The 27,724-nt window shown below is 27.3% G+C and overlaps 1 protein-coding gene across 1 annotated transcript; it reads left to right on the top strand.

The window, feature by feature from the left end:
* LOC107168203 (piwi-like protein Siwi) lies at window positions 1-26,904 on the top strand. The gene is made up of 19 exons (XM_089222085.1): window positions 1-261; window positions 5,312-5,626; window positions 5,690-5,729; window positions 6,166-6,303; window positions 10,911-11,024; window positions 11,543-11,754; window positions 11,822-12,007; window positions 13,071-13,247; window positions 14,856-15,011; window positions 15,122-15,267; window positions 16,027-16,135; window positions 16,203-16,492; window positions 16,578-16,732; window positions 17,469-17,593; window positions 17,679-17,847; window positions 21,023-21,138; window positions 21,233-21,390; window positions 26,249-26,414; window positions 26,492-26,904. The coding sequence occupies exons 2-19, from the start codon at window positions 5,327-5,329 to the stop codon at window positions 26,606-26,608; spliced, it is 2,874 nt and encodes a 957-aa protein (XP_089078211.1). The 5' UTR covers window positions 1-261; window positions 5,312-5,326; the 3' UTR covers window positions 26,609-26,904.
* The last annotated feature ends 820 nt before the right edge of the window (window positions 26,905-27,724 follow it).

Below are 27,724 nucleotides of genomic sequence, written 5' to 3'. Positions count from 1 at the left end.
CTCAGACTGAGGCACTCGGTCCATTTTATTTTACGCGTAGCCTTGAAACAGTACACAAGGTCCGTCGCAGAATTATTTTAACAGTATTATATTTTTATAAATAATAACGTTAGTATAACTTAAAAAGTCAATCGTGTGTGATAATCGCGTTTATTACAAGATAAATTCGCCCTCACTTAATTAATAATTACTAAATATATATATAATTAATTGACAAGTAAAAACTAATCATTGTTTTTATATCAACATCAAACAAATAAGGTAAGAGAATTTAATATTATATTGATATAGATAATACTTTAAAATAGTAATAATAGAAATAATAGAATTAATTTTTACACTATATGACACATTGGATAAAAAGTGAAATTTGATTTTTAATTATATACTATCTGTCTATAGTGGTCATTACAATTATTATTATTATTACCGGTATTATTTCTATTATCTATACATATATATGAATTTCATTCCTTATCTTATAAACAAACGCGAGTAAAATATTAAATATTTATTCGTCATGATGGTCGATATAATAAACGCGTCGTATTTTTCAAATCAAGTGTATGGCCGAGTAATAATGATGAGTTGATTGCCTACCATATTATAACCATTATTATAACATATTTATTAAATAAAATTGTGTGCATTTTATTCTATATAAAGTAAAAAATATGTACAGGCGTAATCAACAATATTCAATTCACTAAATTACATTTTACAATTATTCTATCAATAATACTTTATAATAAGTAAAGAAAATTTCAAATTTTAGACCACCTCATGTTTTTCATTTAGATTCTCATCTGAACTTAATCGCAGAAAATATGCGTAAGGGACGGCAGTGACGGACAGTTTTTAAGGAGTTTGAATGAGGCAATTTACACGCATAGTTTGTAGACGTGTGAGTAAGGGTCGTTAGGGTGTGTGAGTGTGGACGTGTGTAAAATTGTAAAAGAAATCGCAGGCTTACGCACTCGCATGTACAAGTCGGTTTTGTGAGGACTCTTGTAACGACTCGGACATTTCTTTAGGTTATAATAGATGTACTTTTATTCATTAACACAATAATTGCAAAGTAAAGTGTTATATTCAAAACAGGAAACTTAAATAACTCGATCAGTGAAAATATTCTATGTGTCTATATTTATGATGATTATAGTTATATAATATGGTTGTATCAAGTATTAGTTATGTAACATGGACATTTTTTTATCTGTTTATAGGTAGGTACTGGGTTATTATATGAATCAGTGGCGCCGAACCCTATATTAAAGTCGGGCCATGGCCCGACATATTTTGAAAATTTAAGATAGGGCCACTACATATTGACAATTTTCCTCTCCACGGTATGCCATTTTTTCCGATATAAAGATGTTGGGCCTCTTGAAATATTTTCGCCCTACTAGATTTTTAGGACTTCGGCGCCACTGATATGAATAATATATAGGTAATATTCCTAATGTATTTATGAGGTATACTACTGTTTAGATACTTAAATATTAGTGTGCTTATGTTTTTACAGTGCATTTAAGATTGGTTATAGTAATTATAAAATTGAAGAATGGTACTTAGGGGTATACCATAGAAGCGTAGTCCCCACGGACCTGTTTCATCTACATAATTTTAGCAACCCCAGTGTTAGGCCTCTAGATGCGCCTATGCTCAAAATAAACGCGATCAAGATGTAATTCCAACTGACCAATTAGTTTTTTAATTTGTTTCAGTTCCGGACGTTCCGGTATAAGATGATATAATAGTAGATAGTAGATAGGTATCACGCATCCTATAATCGTCGTAGATAAATAAATACGTTATTATTTTATTAAGGGTGTTAATACCGGTATAATGCTACTGGGGATTTTTTTTCCTAGTGCTGGTGTTTATTTTCCACATTTCAAAAAAAAACACAAAAAACATTTTTAAATAAATAAAAAAGCGGGTAAGTGGATGTCGCTCTGCTGTATATTATAGGTGGTGGGGTGGACCTCTAACTAGGGTAGGGAAGATTTGAATGCAATGATAGGTATCATGTGCATATGTATTCTTATAATTTTTTGATCACTAAAGTAATCTTATATATAAGAATAACTTATGAGAAACTTTGTATTAAATTTTCATTTTGATAGGGCCAAAAAAATGTTATCGACACTTCAAACAAAATTTTTCAGAAAAATTGAAAATTTCAATTGTCTTTAAATATCTCACAGCTTTACAAGTTATAAAATTGTGTGGTAAATTTTTTCGTTATCGTTAATTTCAACTCGATTGCATCTGTACAATTTTTCATAAAAATACAATCTATGACGAATTTATCTAATAGCGAAAATTGAAATGTCTTGGCACTATTCAGTACACATTTTTACAACAAAAGTATCTTGTATCTTTTGGCAAAAAAGATACAAGATACTGGTATTAAAATGTATCATGTTACATAATACTTGATACTTTAAAATTATGTATCATGATTCAAGATACAATAGATACAATTGTATCATTGATACGTATCTTTGATACTGCCCAACCCTGCCTATAATGATGCTTCGAGTTTTCATTATAGCTACTTGAAGGAAAACTTAGTGTTGTATTTTTAATCTTTAGTTATAAACACAAACAATTTTATGATTTTTCAACTTCAAAATTACTTGCAAATTTTCACGTTTTCGACAGATTTCGTAAAAATTTGAACTATAAACGCTTACAAAAAATAATTGTGATATTTTTTTTTCAACTACAATAAGAACAACTTATAAGGAACCATGTATTAAGTTTTCAAGTTTTTTTGGGCATCCAAAATTTTTTTATCGACACTTTAAAAAAAAAATGCTCATAAAAATCGAAAATTTCAGTTGTCTATAAAAAAACTCAATAAAGTCAAAAAATTAAACTGTATAATATACAGTGTATATAGATAACACTAACATAAACATTTAATGAAAATTTCAAGTATTTACAGAGATTAGTTTTTGAATTACAACCATATAAAAAAATCGATTTGGTCGAAAACTGGTTTTGCGTAAAAATTCCAATTTTTTTTTTGTTTTTCTCCATTTTTTTTGAAAACTGTTGGAAAATGTTAACTTTTGATCTCTATAATGCACCAAGGATATTAACTTTTACATCGGAAACCACCCCAAAAGTTTGGAATTATTGCATTATTTCGACTAATTATGCTGTACATGGACAATAAAAAAAAAACAACACACACATCATTGTAAAATCAATACATTCATCACTCCGTTCAGAATCTAAAAATAGATATGTGAATGTTGATAAGCATATAGGTTACAGGTTGTTTATCGTAATAAATGGTATTACATTTTAAAAATTAATTGACCCAACCACCCAACGAATACAATTTTATTGACATTTATAGAATGAAAAACTAAAAAATATGAATACTTCAAATGTCTACAAATAACTCAAAAAGAGTTGAAATGTTTTGAAAATTTTATCAAGTAGAGGAAATTATATGGTGTAAATTTCAAGTTTCTACAGTTATCCGTTTTTAAATAAAAAAAAAAAATAAGAATATTGGTACAAGAGGATTTGAGTGAACATTCTCAATGTTAAAGAAATTTGAAATTCAAATGCTCATAAAAATTTAATTTGACTTTTCAGTAGACACTTTTTATCAATAAAAGAAGACGATAAAGAATTTTTCATTGAATTCACGAACCCATCGTTCACGTAAATTACTTCTATATTGAAAAAATGTTTCAAAATTAATTGTTATTTAAGAGGGGTCTGGAATCTATCTAAATCAAATCTATCTAATATGTTTTTTTTAAATACAAAAATTCCAATATCAACATTATCTTTGTGCTAGAGCCAAATATAATATATTTAGTTTGAATACACAAGACAAAACTATGTCCATGATTGATATTAATTTGGCAATATAATTGAATATTGATATTTGTTTATTTACTAAAAACATTATATTTTATAAAAAAATGAAAAAGTTAGTTCAAACAATTATAATTTGTTTGTTCTTGATTATATGCCATTCAAATTCAATAAATTTATATAAAACTAATACTTTGTAATGATAAAAACTCGCCATGTCAAATTGATTTATACATTGACTTAGATTAACAAGACTGGAAACAAACCTTTATCATCTGAACAAGATCTGTTATGAAAAGTTAATGAGTGATTGTTGCGTTATTTATTAGTTTTAATAACATAAAATTGAATAAGTCACTGAATAAGGTTCATGAAGCTGATGAAAAAAGACATACAAAACATGTATTTTGTACTATTAAAAAAATAAAATAATTTATTAAAACTATTAAGTATCTTATTATAATTTTCAATATCATTATTTTTTATATTTTTTTCACAACAGTAACTTTATTATTATATTGGGAAACTACAGTATTCCATAATTTATTTAATATGGGATCATAAGGTACAAAAAATTTAAAATAGAGTTCATTTTCTAAATGTTTTGTCATGACTCTTACAATTTAATACTGAGTACTTACTAACCATTTTAAAATATATAAAGATATATCATATATACCTCATTACAGTTTTTTATTAATGTATTACGATCACCGCGATAGTAGTTAATATTTTCTAATGCATACGGACATGTGGTAATTGTATACATAAAATAAAATAGCTATTAGCAATTTTTTGTTTATTTTTATCCCAGACTTTTAGGTCTGTAATTTTTAGAGCTATATAATCAGATAGCTGGGGAGTCTGTTTCGATGTGAAAAACTACTAATTATTTGTATTCCTAGTTTTGATTTTGATTTAACAATATGTAAGGTTTATTGGTTTATACACAAATTGACTAGGAGATGGTGCTACAATTGTTCGTTGACTTTCTATAACAGATGTGAATTTTTTCATTATACCGTGCACTATTGTTTATTTCCAATCCTGTTAAGCTTAGTCCGTGATTAATACTATAAAAAATTCAATAACATTTATAACTATTGTCTCCATAGCAAATCTTGTATTAGAAGACAACAACAATTTTATATTGTTGTTATATTTTATATAATATGTGTGTACTGTGTAGTATATATGTATTAAATATAATATTTGTAAAAACACATATTATTTAAATTAAATGAACATAATGTTGAATTCAATTCAATAATAAATTCATCTCTATGAACGTTTGTTTTGAATAAATGTTTATCATGTTAATTAGAATAAAATATTTGAATATTTTGAATAATATAATTCTAATTTACCTAAATGAATTATTAAATGTTAAGAAAAGAATCTTTAATTATCTTCAGAATTGTATTACATTTTTATGTTATGAAAATGTTATGTTTATAAATAGTTTAAAAGATTATCTATGGATCCTAATCCACCAAGGCATCCTCGAGGCCGGGCTCGTGGGCAATCACAAGTACCACCCCCTAATCAAGGACAATCTCGAGGACCTCTTCGTCATCAAGCACAACTACAAGCACCTCCCCCCAATCAAGGACAATCTCGACCTCGAGGACCTCCTCTTAATCAAGGACTACCACAAATACCTTCCTCTTATCGAGAACAAGCACTAACATTTCATACAACACAGGCACCGCCATCAAGGCCACAGCCAAATATACCAGATCAATTAAATCCACAACAACAATTTAGACCACAAAATGTAAGAAATATATTTCTGAATTCAATATAATTTAAAAATATTTATTTATTTTATTTTATTAAGGTTGAACAAGTTACGAGTGGATTAGAAAACTTGAAAACAGGTACAGCTTATTTAAATTATATTTATTATATTTAAAATCATAAATGTTTTAGCTATATAATCACTAAAAAATGACATTTAATTAAGTTAACATTAATCAATTTTTGATAACTTGAAGTTCCATGTCAAAAAACCTTGTGAATAATTTACAAATACTAAAATTGTTAAATACACATTACTTGACTAATGTTTGAAGTTAGTAAGTTAATAGCATAATAACATCATAATACTGTAATTTGAAGTGCTTAATTATTGTTTACGAAAAGTAAGTTGTCTCAAACCATTTTTTCATATTATATTTTCATCAACCAAAATTTAAAATGTTCAGTTTTTATCTAAGGTTTTTATTTTCATTATATTATGCTAATGGTTTTACTTTGTATTTTTTTCTATCTATCTTTCTAATCTATTTAATCATAAATTTGATTAACATAAAGGTGGCGCAGAAAAGATCCAAGGGCAAAAAATGAAACTGTTGGAATCATTAGGAGAAAAATGTACCAAAATGTATAATTTTTTCAAATTAAAAAATGATACACACAACTCATCAAATAAGAAGCTTACAGAATCTACTGGTAATAATTAATATAATTTATAAAATTAAATAAAAATAATAAAATAGTAATAATAATAGGTAGGTACTTAATAATTTATACCTAATATTTGATGATGAAATAATTCAAATGGCTTGAATATAGTATTGTAGCTTACACAGTATTTTGTTTTCCTTGTCGCTGTTTTTCTGGTAATGATGGAAACTCAACTAATTAGAATATGTTTTTTCTAAAATTGGTTTTAAAAATTGGTATAGAGCTATAGATAGGTTCAAAAAACATCAACAATCAAAAGCTCATATTAACAGCGCTAAATCATTATCTGAATTTTCAAATTCTAAATCTATTGATGAAATAATAGATTCTAACATGAAATTAGTTGTGCAAAAACGTGAGATTGAGCAGTCTAATAATCGTTAAATTATGGAACGATTAATAAATATTACAATATGTCTTACTAAAGGAGGACGACCATTTTGTGACCATAACGAAAAAAATGATAGTCACCAGCAAGGCTCTTCAGAGAATTAGTCAACTTATTAGTTAAATATGATGATGTTTTGAAAAACTATGTAAATTTTGAACCTAAAAATGCTCAATATATTAGCAACAGAATTCAAAATTACATAATATTTTCAATTCATAAAGTTTTATTGAAAAAAATTCAGAGTAATTTACAAAATTCTTATGTTTCAATTATTGCTGACAAAACAAGTGACATTGGACATGAAGAACAATTGTCAATAGTTGTTTGTTATTTTGATTCTGCGACTAATTGGCGAGTTGAAAGTTTTATAACATTAAAAAGGATGATTTATGTTACTGCTAATTCAATTTTTCAAACTATAGATGACATTCTAACTATTGAATTAGGGTTGCAATGGACTTCAGTACTTTCAGTATGTTTTGATGGTGCATCAACAATGGTAAAAATATTGGAGGAGTTCAAGCAAAATGCAAAGAAAAGAATAGTAATATTTTATATGTGCATTGTTATGCGCTAGTTCTAAAAGGAGAAGTTATGAAAGATAGAGCTGTATTTAACTTTTTTTACTCATGCATTGAAAGTAGTCCAATGTGACATGCTATGATTAAAAAAATATCAAAAGAAAATGGTGGATCTGTACAAACGTTAAAATCATGTTCAACGACTTGATGGGCATGTCGAGCAGAAGCCGTAAGTGCTATTAAAAATAGTTATTTGGTATTACTTAGAGCTTTAAAAGAAATAATTTATAATTGTTCAGTACCTGAAATGAGAACCAAAGGTCAAGGCTTCTTATATCAACTAAAAAGTTTTAACTTTATATTTTGCTTAAATATGATGCACCCCATTTTGAGAATTTTATTAAAAGTAAGCTCTTTTTTACAAACGCCAAACTTGGAATTATTAACTACAATTAAATCTATAAAATCTTTAAACGTGTCTTTAAATTCATTAAGAAACTCTCCTATTGATTATCAACTTTCTTTTGAAAATACAGAAAAAATGTGCAAATAAATAAATATAGAAATTCCAACAGTGAAAAAAAAAACTATACCAACAAAATTAGATGATAATAAAACTCGACATTTATTTGAAACCAAATATGATGAACTCAAAGTGCTCGTATTTAATTATACTTTGGACCCACTATGTCAAGGATTAGACATTAGATTTAAACAAGATACAATAAACTTAATACATGCTATTGGAATGTTGACAAATTTAAGCACTGAAATAGAAACTACAAGTTATGATTTATTGTCTAAATATTTTGGTATTCTAACTGAAGAATTGCGCGCTGAAGTTAAAATTTTATGTGCTATTAAAACTAATGCACCAAAGGGAACAAATTCTGTTTCAGTGTTTAATTGGCTTGATTGGTTAAGTCAGTATGATAGATCTTCCATTTTCAAGCCATTTTGTTGTTGTCTTAAAATGTACAATCATTCCTGTTACGAGCTGTACTTGTGAGTGTACGTTTTCTAAATTAACTATTGTCAAGAACAAGTTAAGGAACACCATTGGCCAAGAAATACTGAATGCTTTACTTTTTTGATTTGTTGAACAAGAACTAACTAATTGTGTTGATGTAAATAGTGTGATTGATGAATTTAAAGACTCATTCCCAATTAAACATTGGCTTGTATTGTAATAATAAAGAATAATGTGTTATTGATATTTGATGTATTTCTAATTTTGATATGGTATACCGGTATTGAGCAAAAACAATCTATGATTAACGTTTAAAATAGTTTTATTTAAATGTCAAAGGTTAAATTTTGATTTTTGAGCTTTAAAATGTTAACTTAATACCCATGTATGGGATAGTAAAAATATTCGCTGCCCCCGACTTGAAACTCTGCGCACACCTATGCTCATAACTAATGAATAACTTTGTTTTTTGCCTAATTAATAGTTAAAAATAAATTCTTTTTAAGGCGACTATTTGAAAATTAAGCCTATTCTTCCACATTAAACTTATCATCTGGTGAATAATTTCTGATGAGTTTAAGTAAAATTCATGCCAAACTTTTATGTCCACTACAGCACTCCTTTTGAAGGTTTGAAATATCATATTATATGTACTCAATTTATTTTCAAGTTAATGATTAATGGTTACTGATTATGTTACTCTAACAGACTTCTAGAGTATATTGTATTTATTAAATAATTTTAAATGTTTCAAAACAACTGTTCAAAATATATTGTACAATGTAAATATCTATTCATGTTGCCACACAGTCATAAACAAACCTTAAAGTAGTGGTGATACTACTATACCAACCAAAAATAGATAGGATATTTAATTTCTTATGCCACAATAATCTAATGCCAAAACGTTGTCTCACAATACATGGGGCTCAGAAAAGAACAGCCTTCTCACCATACACAAATCGCTCATCTTATCCAAAATCGACTATGGTTCATTAATTTACTACTCAGCCAACTCTAATATCTTGTGCACTATTGAGCCTATTCATAATGAAGGAATCAGACTTTCCATAGGAGATTTCCGTACCAGTCCAGTTCCCAGTATTATTTATATCGCAGGCGAGCCTCCTCAACAGTTTTGAAGAAATAAAGAAATCTTAAGAAAAAAAACCTTGAACAGCACATAGCATCGCCAATATTCACCTCTTCACATAGCAACAGAACATCATTGAACCGTGAAAAAATCATAGATACATATTTCAAACTGTCTCATAAACACAGACACCATTTCTTCGTTTATAGCAACCCCCTTCTGGAAATGGTCCCCTAAAATTGACACGAAGCTTCTTTGTTCCAAAAAAAAACAGCACTCCACATGCAACAATCACAGCAATCCTCAATGAAATTTTACACACCAAATCCAAAAATTTCAAACAAATTTACACTGATGCTTCCAAAATCAGTGTTAGAGTAAGATTTGCTTACTGCTCAAGCCGTACTTCAAAATGATTCAAACTACTCCCTGCTCATCTTCACAGCAGAAATTATAACCATCAAAGAAGCATTATTATTTACAAAGTCAACATCCGCAATAACAGTCTAATAACCAGCGACTCCCTAAGCGCCCTTCTAGCCAAGGAAGCACCTAACTTCTCCAATGTGATAATTTGCAAAATTCATAACATAATCTCCTCTAACTAAAAAGTGATTGAATTCAAATGAGTTCTCTCTCACACAGGCATCCCAAGAAACGAAAAAGCGGATACACTAGCAAATGAGGCAATCACCTCGACCTCTTCCTCGTCCATTACTACTCTTCCATACCTAGATGTAAAAAAAATCATAATCACACACACTACCAATATGTGGCAAACATCCTGGATGAAATATCAATGTCAAACAATTTAAGATCAATTAAAAAGAATGTTACCAAATGGAATTCTCAGCCTAATATCTCTAGACGTTTCGAAACCATCAAACACAAGAACAAGAGTCGGTCATACCAACCTCACACACGTACATTTCATAAAACATGAAGAACATCCTTTCTGTAATCAATGCAATGAACTGCTCTCAATCAAACACATAGTCCTAGATTGCCCGCTTTATGTCAACGCAAGAAACATCCTTAACCAACCTTCTTCAATGGAGGAAGCACTTGGAGAACATAACACCCACCTGATCCATAGCTTCTTCAAATCCATTGGCATCGACACACAAATATAAATATTAAGCCGCACATACGCTTACCAAATATAATGTATATATATATATATATATATATATAATATTGTATCACATTATCTGTAATCATGTAACATACAATCATAACAAAAGTATCCATTAATAATATTGTATCTACAACCGTAACCTAATAACCTAGCTGTTGCCATCTTATTCTCAATAAAAAAAATAATAATAATAATCTAATGCATTATACTAATATTTAAATAATAACCTAATTTTAATGAATAATTTATACCTGACCCAAACATCATCTATTCTTATAAGCAAAAATTTACTCTGTCCAATATCAGAAGAAATCTCTGTAGTAGTGTAGTGTCTAATTTTTTGTCAAATGCATTGTCTCCATGCATGATAGGGGGCGAAAACATGTATTTGTTTTATTGATCAAATATATAATATGTTCCTTAATTTTAAATGTAAATTATTTATTCATGAATTAATATATTATTGTCTTTCATTTTAGAAGATGCACTAATTCCAATTGGAAGAGGAGCAATTCGTGGTCGTCAACCTTTAGAAAGTACATATTATAGGATAGAGAGACCAGCATCATCAACATCCAGTACTGGAAAACAAGGTATAGTGAATGTTAAACAGTAAAATATTAAAGAACTTTATTTTAAAGAGTTTTAAGTATTAATATTTATTATCTGACCATGTAAAAAATGTAATTGGAACTCTAATATAGTATTCCACTATAGTCTATAATATAGTCGATTTTAGATAAAAAAAATTGTTGGATGATTATATTTTTTTACTTTTGGATAATTTATAAATTATAACATCACATTTTTTTAACCTTTTATTGGACTTTACAGAAATTAGACAACAAACTTTCTTTTAAATGGCATTCATTATTGGTTTTTGATAGCTAGTTAAGTTCTTTACATTAAGACTATCAGCTGATCAGTACCATCACGGAATGGCCCCTACTATTAGTAATTTATAAAAAAAAACATACATCTAGTGCTGTATGAAACTATATTCATTTTGGTATTAAGAATAGTAAACTTAAGCTTAAAAGAGAAATTTTATAACACTTAAGACCTTTTTTTAAATCTAATAAGTTTTGTTTTTTGTTATATTTTTCTATAGGGGCAGGAGGACAACAAATTGAATTGATATCAAATTATTTTCCAATAAAAACTTATACTGATTGGAGTTTATACCAGTATCGAGTTGACTTTAACCCAATACAGGACAGGATAAACATCGAAAGAGGGCTATTGAGCGTGCACAAAGATGTTTTAGGAGAATACATTTTTGATGGATTTATGTTGTTTAGTAGCAAAAAATATCAACAAGACGTAACTTCTTTTAATTTTTTAGTTTATTTATATTTTAAAAATAATAACAATTACATTTTTACTTTAGACTATTGAGCTGACATCAAAAAAACATGCTAATGATGAAATGGTAATAATTACTATAAAATTTACTTCAGTCATTGAAAAGGGCGATCACACTTCTGTCCAAGTGTTTAATTTATTGTTGCGTAAATGCCTTGCACACTTAGAACTATCACTAGTTGGAAGAAATTACTACAATGCAAAAGCTCCAGTAAATACTTATATAAATATATTATATAATAAAGAATGATTCTAATATCTTTATTGGAATCGCTACCATTTGAATCAACTATTTTTAGCTCATATAAAATACTTACAAATCAAATAAAATAAATTTATGATTATTAAATAAATGTTAATAAAAAAAGAAACTTAAACTGTAATAATTATGCTACTTTACAATTTAAAATTTTTAATTTTCTCACTGAAATCAAAACAAAAAAAAATTCTAAAAACATTGATATGCAAATATTTAATGCTGTAAAATTGTTTTTATTGATGGACTTTAAAAATTAAATGAACTGAGTGAAGTGGGGAAAATGGGGAAATACTCTGTTGTCCATTACATGCTATTTGAATTTGCTTAATTTATAAAAAAAAAACTGAAAAATTAACTTTGTTGTTTAGAAGGTTTGAAGTGTACATATTTCAAATTGTAGAGTAGTCAGTATAATTGTAATAAATGTCAAATTTTAATTTAATAATAAACCATCAAAAATTGTACTGAGAGATAGAAAATGGAACACAATTTAAAAATTAAATTAAATGTCTGTCTTTCATAAATGTGTTAAAATAATTGTTGGTTAAACAATGAGTAACTCGGTTTACTGTATAATTATGGAGTATTGACAATGATTACCAGGGCTCAGATTTTATAGCATTTGCTAATTATTATAGGATAGAGATAAAAATAGCAGAGTGAGCTATAAATTTGTTTTATGCATCAAGGACTCCAAATATGAAATTTTATAAAGCTATTTTTGCATATTAGAAGTATTTTAGGTTTTTAGTGCTATTTTTCAAGTTTTGGTGTTATTTTTTGCTAATTTACATAATATAACGTTTTATTTTGTATTTTCATAAATCTAGTTTTTGATATTTTTCGTGTTTTTAGAATTTCATTTAGTTTTAGTGCTATAAAATTCGAGCCCTGATGATTACAATGAGGTTATCCATTGATGGAATCTTATACTAAATACTAAATATTTGTTTTATTTTTCCATTCTTTAAATTTACATTGTATTTTGATTTTGATTTTTTTGTGTTTATTATAGATCGATATTCCAAAATATAATCTTCAACTTTGGCCTGGATATGAAACTACAATTGGAATGTATGATAGTGGACTATTATTGCGGGCTGAAATTTCAACCAAAATCATGAGGGAAGATACTGTGTTAGATTTTTTAACAGAATGTGCAAGTGAAAGACAGACAAACCCTAATTGGATGGTCAGTAATTGTTATGATAAAATATTTATAATTGTTATCAAAAACTTCCTTATTATCTTCTGTTAATTAAAGTATTTGACAAATATTTAATTTTAGTTTTTTCAAGGTCATAGAAGTAGATGCAAAGAATACTATTTATAGTATTTATTTATATCATTTATCTCTCCTACTCGTGATTTATATTCCATACACCAAAACATAACATTATCTTAATTTTAAAAATTAAAAAAATATAAAAATTAATCATTACTTTTAATTATTATGTTATCTAAAATAAAGTAGGTATTAGGTAATCAATGTTTGATAGTTTGATTCTTAAAAATATAGTTTATTATATTATATATTAGTTTATATTTATTACTATACTAATCTCTTGTCTCAATTCATCTTAAATCATAAACAATGGATGGAGTGAAGTGTGTATTGCTCGTATGCCAAACTGTATTCAACATAGTCTCCCACCAACCATTAAATTTCAGAAATCAATACGTCATAACTTTGCATGTGTCGCGTCAATAATCACTATACAAAATAACTAATAAGTGAGGGGTTATGTTAGCTATAGTAAATTATCATTAGGTTAGGTTAGCTCCACCCATTATTATTATGACAAATTTAATAAAATGTTTTATAGGAATCTATTACAAAACAAAATGATAAAGCTGTACCAGTTATGTTACACATCTAAATTTAAATACATCTGTATGATTTATGTACTTCAATAGTCAAAAAATGTAATTTCTAAAATAATTTTATGTAAAAAACCAAAATTAATTATTTAGAGTTAAAATTAGTCTTATAAAATATATAATATTATTATTCTATAATTCACTATAATTTTAAAATCTGATTGTTCATTAAAATACTGAACTTTTGATTAGTATACCAAAATAAATTCCAAACATAATTAATAACAATAAGCATAGATCCTGTAATAAACTTAAATGTTTACAGTTTGTCAGTTTACATTATAATTATACAAATTATAAAAATACCTATACCTAAAAATTTATCATGACGTAAATCTTATTGCAATGCTAAAATTAGTATTTTTAATAGTTTTTATAATTATTATTAGTAAATTTTATAGTTATTAATCATTTTGATTTATGATCGATTAAAATTTAAGAAGTGTTAAATGTGGGAATAGTGAATACCATTGAACATCAATGTGTTACTTAAGCAAAATCTATTATGTTTAATTCTTACTCAGAACATTTAAATATAAACTTGATAAATCTATTTATTCAAGGATGAAAAATATTTTTAGGTATAGGTACCATAGTTATGGATATATATTTTACAATTAATTATTAAAACGATTATTTATTTATTTATTTAATCAACAACAACAACAATAAAATTACAACAATTTTCGGTATGATACAATTTGTGTTGATACCTAATAATTTGTACTATGTTTTTGTGTAATTGCTATTTGGTAATTATAAAATAAAAAATACTTAATTGACATGATTAATTATTTATTTTATGTGGCATACTCAGCATTTATATTTTATTATGTTACACGTATACTGTTTATATTAACAATAATCATAAGTATCATTTTACGATCGGAGGGGACTGTAATATAATATTCTTTTTCAGGATAAATTTAAAATTGGTGTAATAGGAAGTATAGTTCTAACCAAATATAATAATCAGACCTATAGAATTGATGATGTTGATGAGAATTGTGATACCCAATCAACATTTCTCTTGAATGATGGATCAAGCATATCATATGTAGACTATTATAGAAAAGTATGTTATTTATGAATTTGCATAGTTATTTTTAACTGATTTTAATTTCACCTAACTTTAGTTTTCTATATTTAAGCATTAAACTAAGACTAAGTATTTTTTTTTTTTAGAAACATGAATTAAACCTTAGTGGTATTCTTCAACCAATGTTAGTTTCAAAGAAAAAAAAATCTTTTAAAATTCCAGGTGATGAATCCAAGTGGGTGTACTTAATTCCTGAATTATGTACTATGACTGGATTGACTACTAAGATGAGGTAATCAGATTTATAAGATAAAGTACCTATAAACAATTTACACAAAACAATATTAAATTGTGTAGGTATTCAATAAACAAAATTAGTGGCGCTGATGCCATCTGAAACACTTATGAAAAATTTCTGTATAGTAGTATACATACCACCTAACCCAACTACCGGGGTTCATTTAACTTCATAAATCCCAACCACAACCAACTCCATTTTAAATTACTTAGACATATATTCACAGCAAACCTAGGATCAGAAAAGCTCTGATAATAAAATGCTTACTCTCAAAAAATAAATATAGTATATACTCTTTTATGGTAGAAAAATAATTAATTTTTAACTTGGTGATCTCTGGGGCCAGAGTAGCGCAGTGGTCACACAGTCATCGATTCATAGCAAAGTGCAAAAAAAAATTGTGTGATTTTATGCGATCACCAATTTCTTGCGCTATCATCCGATTGCGTCATAAGGTTCCTATTGAAGTTCAAATTTTGACGATATATTCACAGTCAATTTATCCTCAAATAATTTTAATAATTTTATTTTTATTCTTCAGTTTTAACTGTAGAAACTTAAAACATTCTAATTTCCTATACACAATGAGATTTTTAAAATATTTAGACAAATATTAAGCTAATTATAAGTATATTTTCTATAAATGTTGAAAAACTGTTAATGCTCCATCGAAAAGCATAAAAATGTAATATTACTTATAGCATAATGATTTATTTATACTTTCGTCTAATATAAGCCGTTTTTCAATTACAGAGATAATCATTATCTCATGGCTGATTTAGCAATGTATACAAGAATTGGTCCCACCGAAAGAATTGGCAGGTATAATAATTTTATGGATCAAATTCTTACTACACCTGAGGTAAATATTTTATTGAAATATTGATGAGCAGTTAAATATTTCCTTTAATTTTTTCTGTATATTAAAGTCTGCAGATCTACTAACACAATGGAATTTAACATTAAGTAATAAACTCGTTACAATACCTGGTCGTGTATTGCCACAAGAAATGCTTCAAGTAAATGAGCAAAAATTTTCAACTGGTAATGATGCTAATTGGACAGCACAACTATGTTCATCTTCCATGTTTACTTGTGCTGAAATAAAGCGTTGGGCAGTTCTATGTCCAGAAGGAAATAGTAATCAACTTAGACAATTTATCCAGACTTTACTAAAAGTTGCAAAAAACATGTCATTTAATTTACCGCTACCAGAAATGTTAGTATTGGTTATTTATTATTTAATACATTTTATAACTTGAACAAATTACAAAATATATTATAATGTGTTAATTTATTTTTAGAGTTGAACTACCAAATACAAATATAAGCACATATTTAACTACAATAGATAAATTAATGAATCAAATGAATCCATCATTTATTTTATGCGTCATGACAACAAATCGTGAAGATAACTACAGTGCCATTAAGAAACATTTATGTATTGATAGACCAGGTAACCAAGTTCTGAGATTGAAACTAAGGTTTTGGGATTAATTTTAATCTAATACGAGTTTGATGTCAGGCTCTGACACTTGAGTAATTTTGAGTTAGGTTAGATGAAGTCAGCTTTAGGTCCTACCCTGTCTGATATCAGAGATGATTAGGTACAATGTGAGTTCTCACATTTAACCATATTCATTGGCTTGTATCTTTTGTGTTTAATCTAAGACTATAAGATGTCTGGCATAAAACGCACTTTGGTGGATCTGGCTGATCATGATATGGTTGGACAGAATATGCAGCCAATCCACAAAAAAAACACATGATCCAAATTCTATCAAAATATTTCTAAAATTAATAAAAATAAATGTAATTATTAGTAGTAAATTGATTAAATCTTTCAACTTAATCTTTAATCTCAGCGTATTCCCCTCATATCTGTAACTTAAACTTAGGTCTTGATTTTATATAAAATGTAAAGTTTAAAATATTTTCACTAATAAACAAAATGTTTTCTTTATATACACAATATTAATTAAATTCTCAGATTAAAAAAATATTATACTCTACCAAAATTGATTTTTTGTACCCGATATTATAGGACATTTTAATCTTAGCATTAAAGTGTTGAATAAAGGTAATCAATGATAATTATATTTTGAGTAATTCAGAGCTCTAGTTATAAAATACATAAATATGATTAAATTGTATTAAACTCAATTCAAATACCTCGATTTTTTTTTTTATAGTTCCATCCCAAATAGTGTTGTTAAGACAAATTAATGATAACAATATGTCTGTATGTACTAAAATTGCCATACAAATTAATTGCAAGCTAGGTGGAGCACCATGGCGTGTTGTTATCCCTGAAAAGGTATGACTTATTTTAAACTCTATATATTTTATATATTGTAAATTTAATATATTTAGAGAAATCATTTTAACATGTCTTTTATCAGAATATGATGATAGTTGGATTTGACGTCTGCCATGACAGTCAAAATAAAAATAAATCTTATGGTGCATTAATAGCCACAATGAATGACAGCCACACATCTTACTTCAGTTGTGTTCAACCACATGAGAGGGGACAGGAAATTTCAAGCTACTTTGCACTAAGTATTGCTAGTAAGTATATAATTTTATTATATATTTTGAAATTAATAGAAGAGGTTATGCAATTAAAAGTATTTATGGTCCAAGTCTATTGAACCACCTGGTGGCATATTTATGGGAGAGATACAATGTCTTATAAAAACCCCAAAAAAGCTTTTTTGTGCTAAAAATTCTAAATAATGCACTCAAAGTATTAGTTTAAAAATTTAAAAAAAAAAAAATTAAAGTTAGGGAAAGACCAATACCAGATATTGGCGGCTATCAGTTGTATCAGTTTCAAGAAAAAACTGATACCAAAAAAAAAACCTAACGAACTACATCATAGAATATCAAAATGTATTCCTGTATACATTGAAAATATCAAATATTTTAAATTATACAATGTGGAAAATCTTTCTTTTTTGGCCAGACAAATGATAAAAATGATATTCACATAAAATTATTAAAATAGCAAAACCATCTTGTTTTCTATACATTGTAATTTAATTGATTAATAATAATGATAAATACAGTAAGTTTATGCATTTTTGTTTTTAATGAGCTACTTTTATGTTTATTAATCAGTACGCTGAACGTATTTAGAAAAAATAACAATATACCTACAGCAGAGATTAATGCGTTTTAACATAATTATCATTAAGAATTCATGAAGTATGGCCATGTTATTAAACCTATTTTGGCTGATAATGCATCTTCAAATTATCTTATTACCAGGAATATTGTGCATAGTGAAACATGAATTTTGTTGTGAAGATTAACTCTAATAAGTTTTATTTAGTTCATTCAGACCTTTTAAAATCGACCTATTCAATTTCTAGAAATGTATTCAAACTTGTATACCTACTGTTAATGTTAATTGAAATTTTACAAGTGGCCAAGTGGGTTACTGTTATGGATGGGAACATGGAATTAAATTTGAATCCAATGATATTATATCATTGTATAAGAAAAACGATTCTGAGCAGAGACGGTTTATCTGTCTATAGTCGGGTGAATGAAAAGGGGCCGCTCAGCCGCTGATGCCCACGCACCTAGCGGTGAATTTTCATCTTTGTACCGCAAAATTATGGAAAAAAGCGCGCGCATTTTGAATTATTAATCATTATTAATCGCATTTTACGTGATTCACTTTGAGAACCCATGGCTTATTGAAAAAAAAAAAGGTTCCCATCATATTTCCAGCGGCCACTTTTCATTCACCCGACTATTGAATATATTATAGAATATAAATTATTATTAATATAGTAGGTGGTAAGTTGAATTAATATTAGTTGCATGTTATCCTGAAATTGTCAGCGATAATGAAAATAAGCGGGTAAGTGGATGTCGCTTTGCTGTACATTAGGTGGTGGGGTAGACCTCTGACTAGGGTAGGTTAGATTTGAATGCAATGATAGGTATCATTGTATACGAAAAACGATTCTGAACGGAGATGATTTGTCAGTCTAGGATATATTATATTTAAATATTGTCATATATTCTATTTTGAAACAAATATTTTATTTTTTAATTAAGACGCATTTTGAATAAGGCATGGTTAATCAACTATTCCAAAAACTTTGCATGTAGTTATCATAATTCACAATACCTTATATTATCATAGATATACATATACCTGGTGTGAGGATAAATTGTTATCATTACGCGATTTCATAAAAATTTAAAACTCAAAAGCTCAAAACATTTTTCCTATAATGACGCTTCAAATTTTCTCTATAGCTATTTAAAGCAACACTTATGAAAACTTAGTGTTGAATTGTATAACCTTAGATATAAATACAAACAATATTATGAAATTTGAACTACAAAATAATTTGCAAATATTCATGGTTTTGACGAATTTTTGTCAATATTTGAACTTCAAATGCTAATAAAAAAAATTGTGCATATGTATTCTTTTAATTTTTTAATCACTATAAGAATAACTTATGAGAAACTTTGTATTAAATTTTCAAGTATTTTGATAGGGCCAAAAAAATTTTATCGACACTTCAAAAAACAGTTTTCACAAAAATTGAAAATTTCAGTTGTTTATAAATAACTCAAAAAATTTTGAAAATTAAACTGGATATAAATAACACTAACATAAACATTTGGTGAAAATTTCAAATATTTACAGTGATTATTTTTTGAATTACAACCATATAAAAAATTGGTTCGAAAACTGGTTTTGCGTAAAAAATCCCGTTTTTCTGTCATTTTTTTTTGTTTTTCTCGATTGTTTTGAATATGTTAACTTTTTACCTCTAAATGTACCAAGAATATTCACTTTTACATCGGAAACCACCCCCAAAGTTTGAAATTGAAGCCTTATATCGACTAGTTATGCTGTACACAGACACACAAAAAAAAAAAAACACACATCGTTGTAAAATCAATACATTCATCATTTCGTTCAGAATCTAAAACTGAAATAATGATTGAAAATTGCATATGCCTATAATATAGTCGAATTTTTTATGAAAATTGCATGGTGGATAGAATATACTTATACAAACATTTGGTGAAAATTTCATATATCTATGGTCAATTGGTTTAATGTTACATAAAAAACGAATATAAAAAATCGATTTTGTCGAAAAGTGATAGTGCATAAAATTTCCTGTTTTTCCTTTAATTTTTAGTTTGTGTATCCCGATTATTTAGAAAAATAATATATCATAATAGAGCATATTTTACTTTTGACCCCCCCCCCCCCCCCAAAGTACCAACTAGATTCACTTTCTGTTGGAACGAGGTACTGAAGTCGAAAATTTAAGCACTTTTACTGACCCAAAACGTGATGACTAACACAAAAAAAAAAATTGAACCACTTATAAATAAAAACATGGTAAAATCTATACATTTCTCGCTCCGCTCAGAATCTAAAAATAAATTCAATGAATGCTCAAGCTCTGGTTCACCCATATTCTCTGTGGTGCCATATGTAAACAATAGTGTATAGCATTTAATTCATTAAATAAAAACACTAATTAATTTAGAAATATATTGCACTATTGATGATGTAACAACAATCTCTTGAATTTTAACGTAAACTATACCCCTTTTAAAATTTAATATACTCATCAGTAGAATATTTTTTACTTTTTATAATTGTTTGACCTATGTAGAATAACTTCATTTACATGACTAATTGATTCTTAAATGTATAGGTGCTTATTATTTGAATATATATATGTTTTTTTAGAGGCTCTAAGCAAATATAAACACAAAAATAACAAACTCCCTAATAGCATCGTTATATACAGAGATACACCATCTCAATTATCATATGTCCATCGAACTGAAGTTGAAATGATAAAGGTTTGTATCTACATTATGTCATTTTTAAATAAATATATACCTACAATTTTATAATGTTTGTGATTAAATTTAATATAAATAATTTTATTTATAGAAAACTTGTAAGGATTTCTATGGAGAGCAAAAAGTTGGCATGGCATTTATTATCGTTAAAAAACAAAATAATTCAAGATTTTTTTGTAACATTCCAGGAAATTATCGAAATCCACCACCTGGAACAGTGGTTGATAATACTGTCACTGATCCAACTATGTAAGTATATAATCATATTTATAATTATTTAACTGTAATTACTGATTTACGAATTGGACATCTTATGTTCACAATGTTGTTTGAAACTTTATTTTTCATACTTATAATGGTTATATATTAAGTGATTAAAATTAAATTTAAAAAATGTACACAAATAGCTGATTTTTAAATTTTCAAGTTAATTTATCTACTCGTAAGACTGAAAAGGATATCTTACCCACAGGTGCTGGTGTAAAATTATATATTAGAGTGAATTTCCTTATTATCAAACAAAATGTAAGGACATCTTCTGTTTCTACAATATACAGAGTGATTCTTTTAAGTGGGTACACTAATTATCTCGAAAAGTATTTACTTTTTTCAAAATATATTTTTACATGGTTTCAAGTTGTTAAAAACCAACGCTTTTATTAAAAAATTATGTTTTTAAATATTTTTTATCCTTATCATTTAAGTTTTTTACTTTTTTGAATGAGAACATAGAGTTTTAATTTCATATTCCAAAGCAGAATATTTTTCTAAGTATTTTGATACGTAAAAATCGAATTTAGGACGAGTAGTTTATGAGTTATATGTATTTAAAGTTTAGACAAGCGGAGTAGTGGACAAACATTTTGCGGGGTAACCCCGTACCACTCCACTCCGCTCATCTAAACTTTAAATACCTATATCTCGTAAACTACTTGCCCTAAATTCAATTTTTATATAACAAATTACTTAGAAAAATATTCTGTTTTGGAATATCAAATTAAAACTACATGTTGTCATTCAAAAAAGTAAAATACTTAAAAAAATTATAGGGTTAAAAAAATGTAAAAAATATAATTTTTTAATAAAAACGTTGGTTTTTTAACAACTTGAAACCATATAAAAAAATATTTTGAAAAAAGTAAATACTTTTCGAGATAATTAGTGTACCAAATTAAAAGAATCACCCTGTATAACATTTTAATGAATTTACGAAACACAATATTTTGTATACTCATAAGTAGCTTGAAAATTAAAATATTGGGAAAAATACAAGAAAAAATAGTATACGTAGATAGTTTCTAAAAGTTTGATAGTGGGTAAAATCACTTTATCATTAAAGGTAAATACACCAATTTAGAATAGCTAAACACAAATGTACAATGTTGAATATTTTTAAGACTGAGACAACACATGGAAGTGCTGGTATAAGTTTAAAGATCATATTTCTCACTTTTTATTCTTTACTAAAATCGCCATTTTTACTTAATACAGGGGAGAGTTTAAGAGGGTTGTTAAGGGAGCAGTAGCCCTCCCCCCGCATGGGACTAAGCTATTTTACAAAGCCAAGTATTATGATAATTTTTTTTTTTTTTTATTACTTTAAAGCCTCAACAACTAAGGTTATTAGCTTACATATTTTAAAATATTACTTATATATACAGGTACAATTTACAATACATTTTACAATATTACAATAAAATTATTCTTGGTAGGTATGTGTAATTAAAGTAGGGGAATATCTAGGAAAACATATGAAATTATATGAGGTTATAAAGTTTGGTTATTTTTGGAAAGTTAGAATATTAATAGAATTTTCATAGTCCGGTCCGAGTGCTTCGTAGAGGTGTTCTGGAATGTTTAAGGAGGTTCTGGTATCTGTAAAATTTCGGCAGTGTAGAAGGACGTGTTTGATAGTTAGAGCTTCTCCGCAGGTTGTACATTGGGCAGGATCGTCGTGTCTCATGAGAAAGCTGTGTATTATGATAATATATTGATATATTAATAATTGTTTTTCGTTCGACGACTGACGTCTGACATGACGTGTAATATTATTATGAAAATATATAGAATATATATTATATAAAATTTGTCACTATTGTGAAAAAAAAATGACTTACTTATGAGTGACTCCAAAATATAATTTGTAATTTTAAATTTTATATAGATTTAAAAAACAACTAACTAAATTCTTGAACCTCTATTAGCCCCCCCCCCCCCCCCATGGAGAGTGATATAACCCGCGCCTGACTTAATATAAATATACAGATGATTTTTTTAAACATTTGAAATCTAAATAATAGAATACATTGTAAAGAAAGTGCATAGTAAGCATAAAACGTTTTGAGACCGTAATGATTTGAAAATTAAAATCGGGGACATAAAAACTAATGTTCCCTTTTGTGTACTTCACCCGTTTGTAACCTGAAACAGGGCTTTCAACCTGCAACATCTTTCACACAATATGTAGCATTTTATATTGCACATATTATTATAAAAATTTACCATAGTTAATAGTTATACTAATTCTTTAAATTGAGCTAGTGTTGAAATGCAATCTAATTTTTTATTTTTTTTTACAACAAAATATAAAAATATATTTTTTAAATCCACACCAATGGTTTTTAAAATTTGGGATGTGGAAACAGGTAGGATGATTTCAACACTAAGATCACCTGCTTCAGTGTCCTCAACTTAAGTACTAATAAAATAGATTAGTACTTAAGTATACTTATTTTAAATTTAGTACAAATTGTCTAAATACTATAACATTAACTTAAAAAAACATTATTGAAGCTTATGTACATAAATTGTCATAACAATATTTAATTTTAAATTTATCAAGTATTTCAGATTAATTTTTAGTTAAAATCATAAAATTAGCTAAAGGTTTAAAATATATTACAAGCTCTTCATAAGTTGCTCTACAGCATTCTGAAAATTGGATAGTTTAAATAAAAAATTAGTTTTGTTCTTCTAGGAATTTGTATTTTGTTGCAATTAAAAAAAATATTAAACATAAAGGAAAAGCCTCGGGAAAAGCACATGGGTTAATAACCTGAAAAATTACTCAGTATCCTAAATCCTTATCATAATGTTTGATTACTCATAGGGAACATAAACAATTTGTAATATTATAGGGAAATTTGTTAAATAGGATTTTCGTATATTCACAATGAAGGCTAATGGTTATGGTTCTCAAAAATAATTAACAAACAGAAAATCTTGCCAAATATAAGTATCACTGTAATATTGAATAAATTAAAAATACTAATAACTCACTTAAAAATTGAATTATCGTAGAAAATTATCACATATAATTTGATTACCATCAAGTTCCTAAGATACACTCTAATTTTTAAACTAACAAAGCTACACTAGATCTGCTGAGCATCAATTTACAATGTTACGCACTTGTAATATGGAGACAACAAAATATGCAAGTGTAATGTACTCTTAATAATAATCTATCAGAGCCGCATTTAACGGGGGGCAAGGAGGGGCAACTGCCCAGGGGCGGCAAATTTTATGGTGTTTGATAGGGCGGAAAATTTTTAAGGATCATCATAAAATAAAAAATTAAGGGTAGCATATTTTGATTTGCCCCGGGGCGGCGCCGGCAACATAGCTTAACGCGGCACTGTAATGCACAATATAGATTTTACTGTCCACAAGGTTAATTATTTGATTGTTATTGATATTACTTATCATTCAGTTTCTAAAATATATCTAGTTTATTGTTCTGCAAATTACGATTCTTGCTATGAGAAGAAATCGGGGAAGAAATTAATAGGTACTTATTAGAAAAAAATCGTTTAGTTGTGTTGTTTGCAGTGTTGGGTAGTAACGTAACGAAAGTAACGCATTACGTAATTTCATTAAAATTATTTCCAAGTATCAAAAATGTAATGGAAATTACTTTTGATAAGTAATTTCTATTGAATAACGCCTTAGTTTTGAATTAATAAGTACCTGCCTTTTGCGAATTGAAAAAAAAATATGTCTATAATAATGCTGGTATTATTATGTTTACCAATCTAGTATAGTAATATACAATATAATATATTTCTTATAGCTCTTTATACAGCTGATCTCACAATCTTGAATTCAAATATTCAATTACATTAGTAAAGAATATTTTTATTAAATACAACACAGCATTAACATCCAGTGCTTCTGTAGAGCGATTATTTAGAGTTTCAGGGGACATTTGTTCTAAACAAAGGCCGCGTATGAGTGATAAAAACTTTGATGATACATTATTGTATAAAGTTGATTTAAAACATAAATAAATATAAAATAATAATATTATATTAAAATGATTTCTTTTTCAAATTATATCTATTTACATGCCATAGGTAATGTATTTCTAGTAACATTATTGCCAGGCACAATGATATTATTAAGAAATATTAAAAAAAATATTTTTTTTTTTTTGTTACGAGAAAGTAATGAGTTACTTTTCAATTTAAAAAGTAAAATAATAAAGTAACTTTATTACATTTCTCTCTCCAAGTAACGAGTAAAGTAGGTGACTTATTACTTTTTAAAAGTAATTTACCCAAAACTGGCTGTTTGATGTTTGTGTATTGTTGTTGATTTGTAACAGGTTACAACTATGGAGTTAGGTAGAGCAATCCGCAACTCCATTAACTAGTTAATAGACGGATTTTTTGGTGACCCAATCCATCCCTGACTGATACTACTGTCATTATGTACAATTAAGTATTTTACCGGTATTATTACTAACAAATTTAAAAGTTCTAAGTTCAATTTGCACAAAATAATAATAAAAAAAAACTTAGATTATGACTATATCATAACAGCAACAAGGTCGGCGCTACTTTATGCGAGGCTTTGGGCAAAACTTATTCCAACAATAATCATAGTCACCTATAGGATATAGCCTTTAAGATTAAAAAGATTTCCTTATAAAATATTTTTCAATGTAAATTTCAAGGTAAATTTTAAACGCGAAGCCCATGACAAATGCCCTAATTTCAAACCCCCCTCCCACCACTAAACACCAACCATGTACATCAAATATAATTATGTTCCTATCAACACTTTTTTTAATTTAAAAATGGAATAACAATTTAATGTATTACAGGTATGATTTCTACTTGGTTTCTCAACATGTAACAAAGGGTACAGTTACACCGACTCACTACAATGTTATTATTGATACTCTCAGTGAAACTACTGATGCTACTATAACACCCGCAATTTTGCAAAAACTTACCTATAAGTTGACTCATATGTATTACAATTGGTCGGTAAGTATTAATTGTTTAAGAGATAAGCATAAAAATAAATATGTATTTTTATAATTTTAATGCACATTTTTGTATAGGGTACCGTAAGAGTTCCTGCTCCGTGTCAACTGGCACACAAATTAGCATCTTTTACAGCACAATCACTCAAAAATCCTGCAAATTCTGATTTAGAAGATTTACTCTACTTTTTATAAGATTTGTCCAAATTTTAGATTTTAATACACAGTGGTTTTTTTTTTCATTTTTCTTTAGACTCTTTTCGAGTGCCATATAATAAATTAATAAATGGACTTAAAATATTATCTAGATGGTAAAATAAAAATAAAATTGTAATAGAATATAACTTATTAGTTATTATTAAATACTTAAAATCATTTTTTTTTTTATTATATATACCTACACCTAATATGTAGGTTTTTTTAACAAAGAGTTCATTATTTGTATTTTTTTTGAATAAATACATTTTGTCGTACAAATGATTTCTTTAATATTTATGGTGTGTATATATTTATTTTGTGATAATAACCTGTAAATTGTAATCAAAATGATTGAATTGTGTAAATATTTAAAGGTAAGTAAGAACAGCATGCAGATTTTATATGACATGTTTCAAAAATTATTTTTCAGGTATCCAATGTTAGTCAGTCAATACTCGGGGTACACTTCTAAAAGATTTTTAATAGTTCAATGTAGGCCATAGACTTATTAATATATGAACTGTGCTTCCCCCATATATCCTACCATAATTTATGTTACCATGAGCCAACATTGTTTAAAAGGGATAATCAATTAATACCTGTGTAAAATAATGGATCCTGAGGTTTATGTCATCTATTACTAAAAATGTTTGCCTCTAGATCTTTCCCTCTCTCTCTCTCTGTTTTCAATCTATTTTTTTTATAGATCTATGAATTATTATCTAAGCATACTCTTGATTATTTTAGATTTATCTATTACATTTTTTGACAAAGAATAAAGATAGGTAAGTATTAGGGATGGGTCATGGGTATGAAATCATAATATCTGAATTATCCGAAAATATGGATATCCAAATCAGGATTTGAATCAAATTTTTATATGTATTTCCCGAATTATCCGGATTTGCTTTTTATGAGAGTTTAGACTTATAATTATTTTTACTGTGGTAAAATTGACAACCCACGTCCAAAAGTTATGTTATAGAATTAAAATGTTATTTTTAGATTATGAAAATGAGTCATTTAACAGCAAAATCTAGTTGAATAATCCAGATAATCCGTGAAATATGGTATGACAAATACAAATACAACCATTACTAGTAGGTATGGTAT

The sequence above is a fragment of the Diuraphis noxia genome, unplaced genomic scaffold, assembly GCF_037042655.1.
Source record: "Diuraphis noxia isolate RWA-SAM2 unplaced genomic scaffold, SU_Dnox_SAM2 contig0003, whole genome shotgun sequence".
In the NCBI taxonomy this organism is placed as follows: Eukaryota; Metazoa; Arthropoda; class Insecta; order Hemiptera; family Aphididae; genus Diuraphis; species Diuraphis noxia.
Note: the sequence above shows the minus strand (reverse complement) of the source record. Positions and strands in the feature narration are given on the sequence as shown.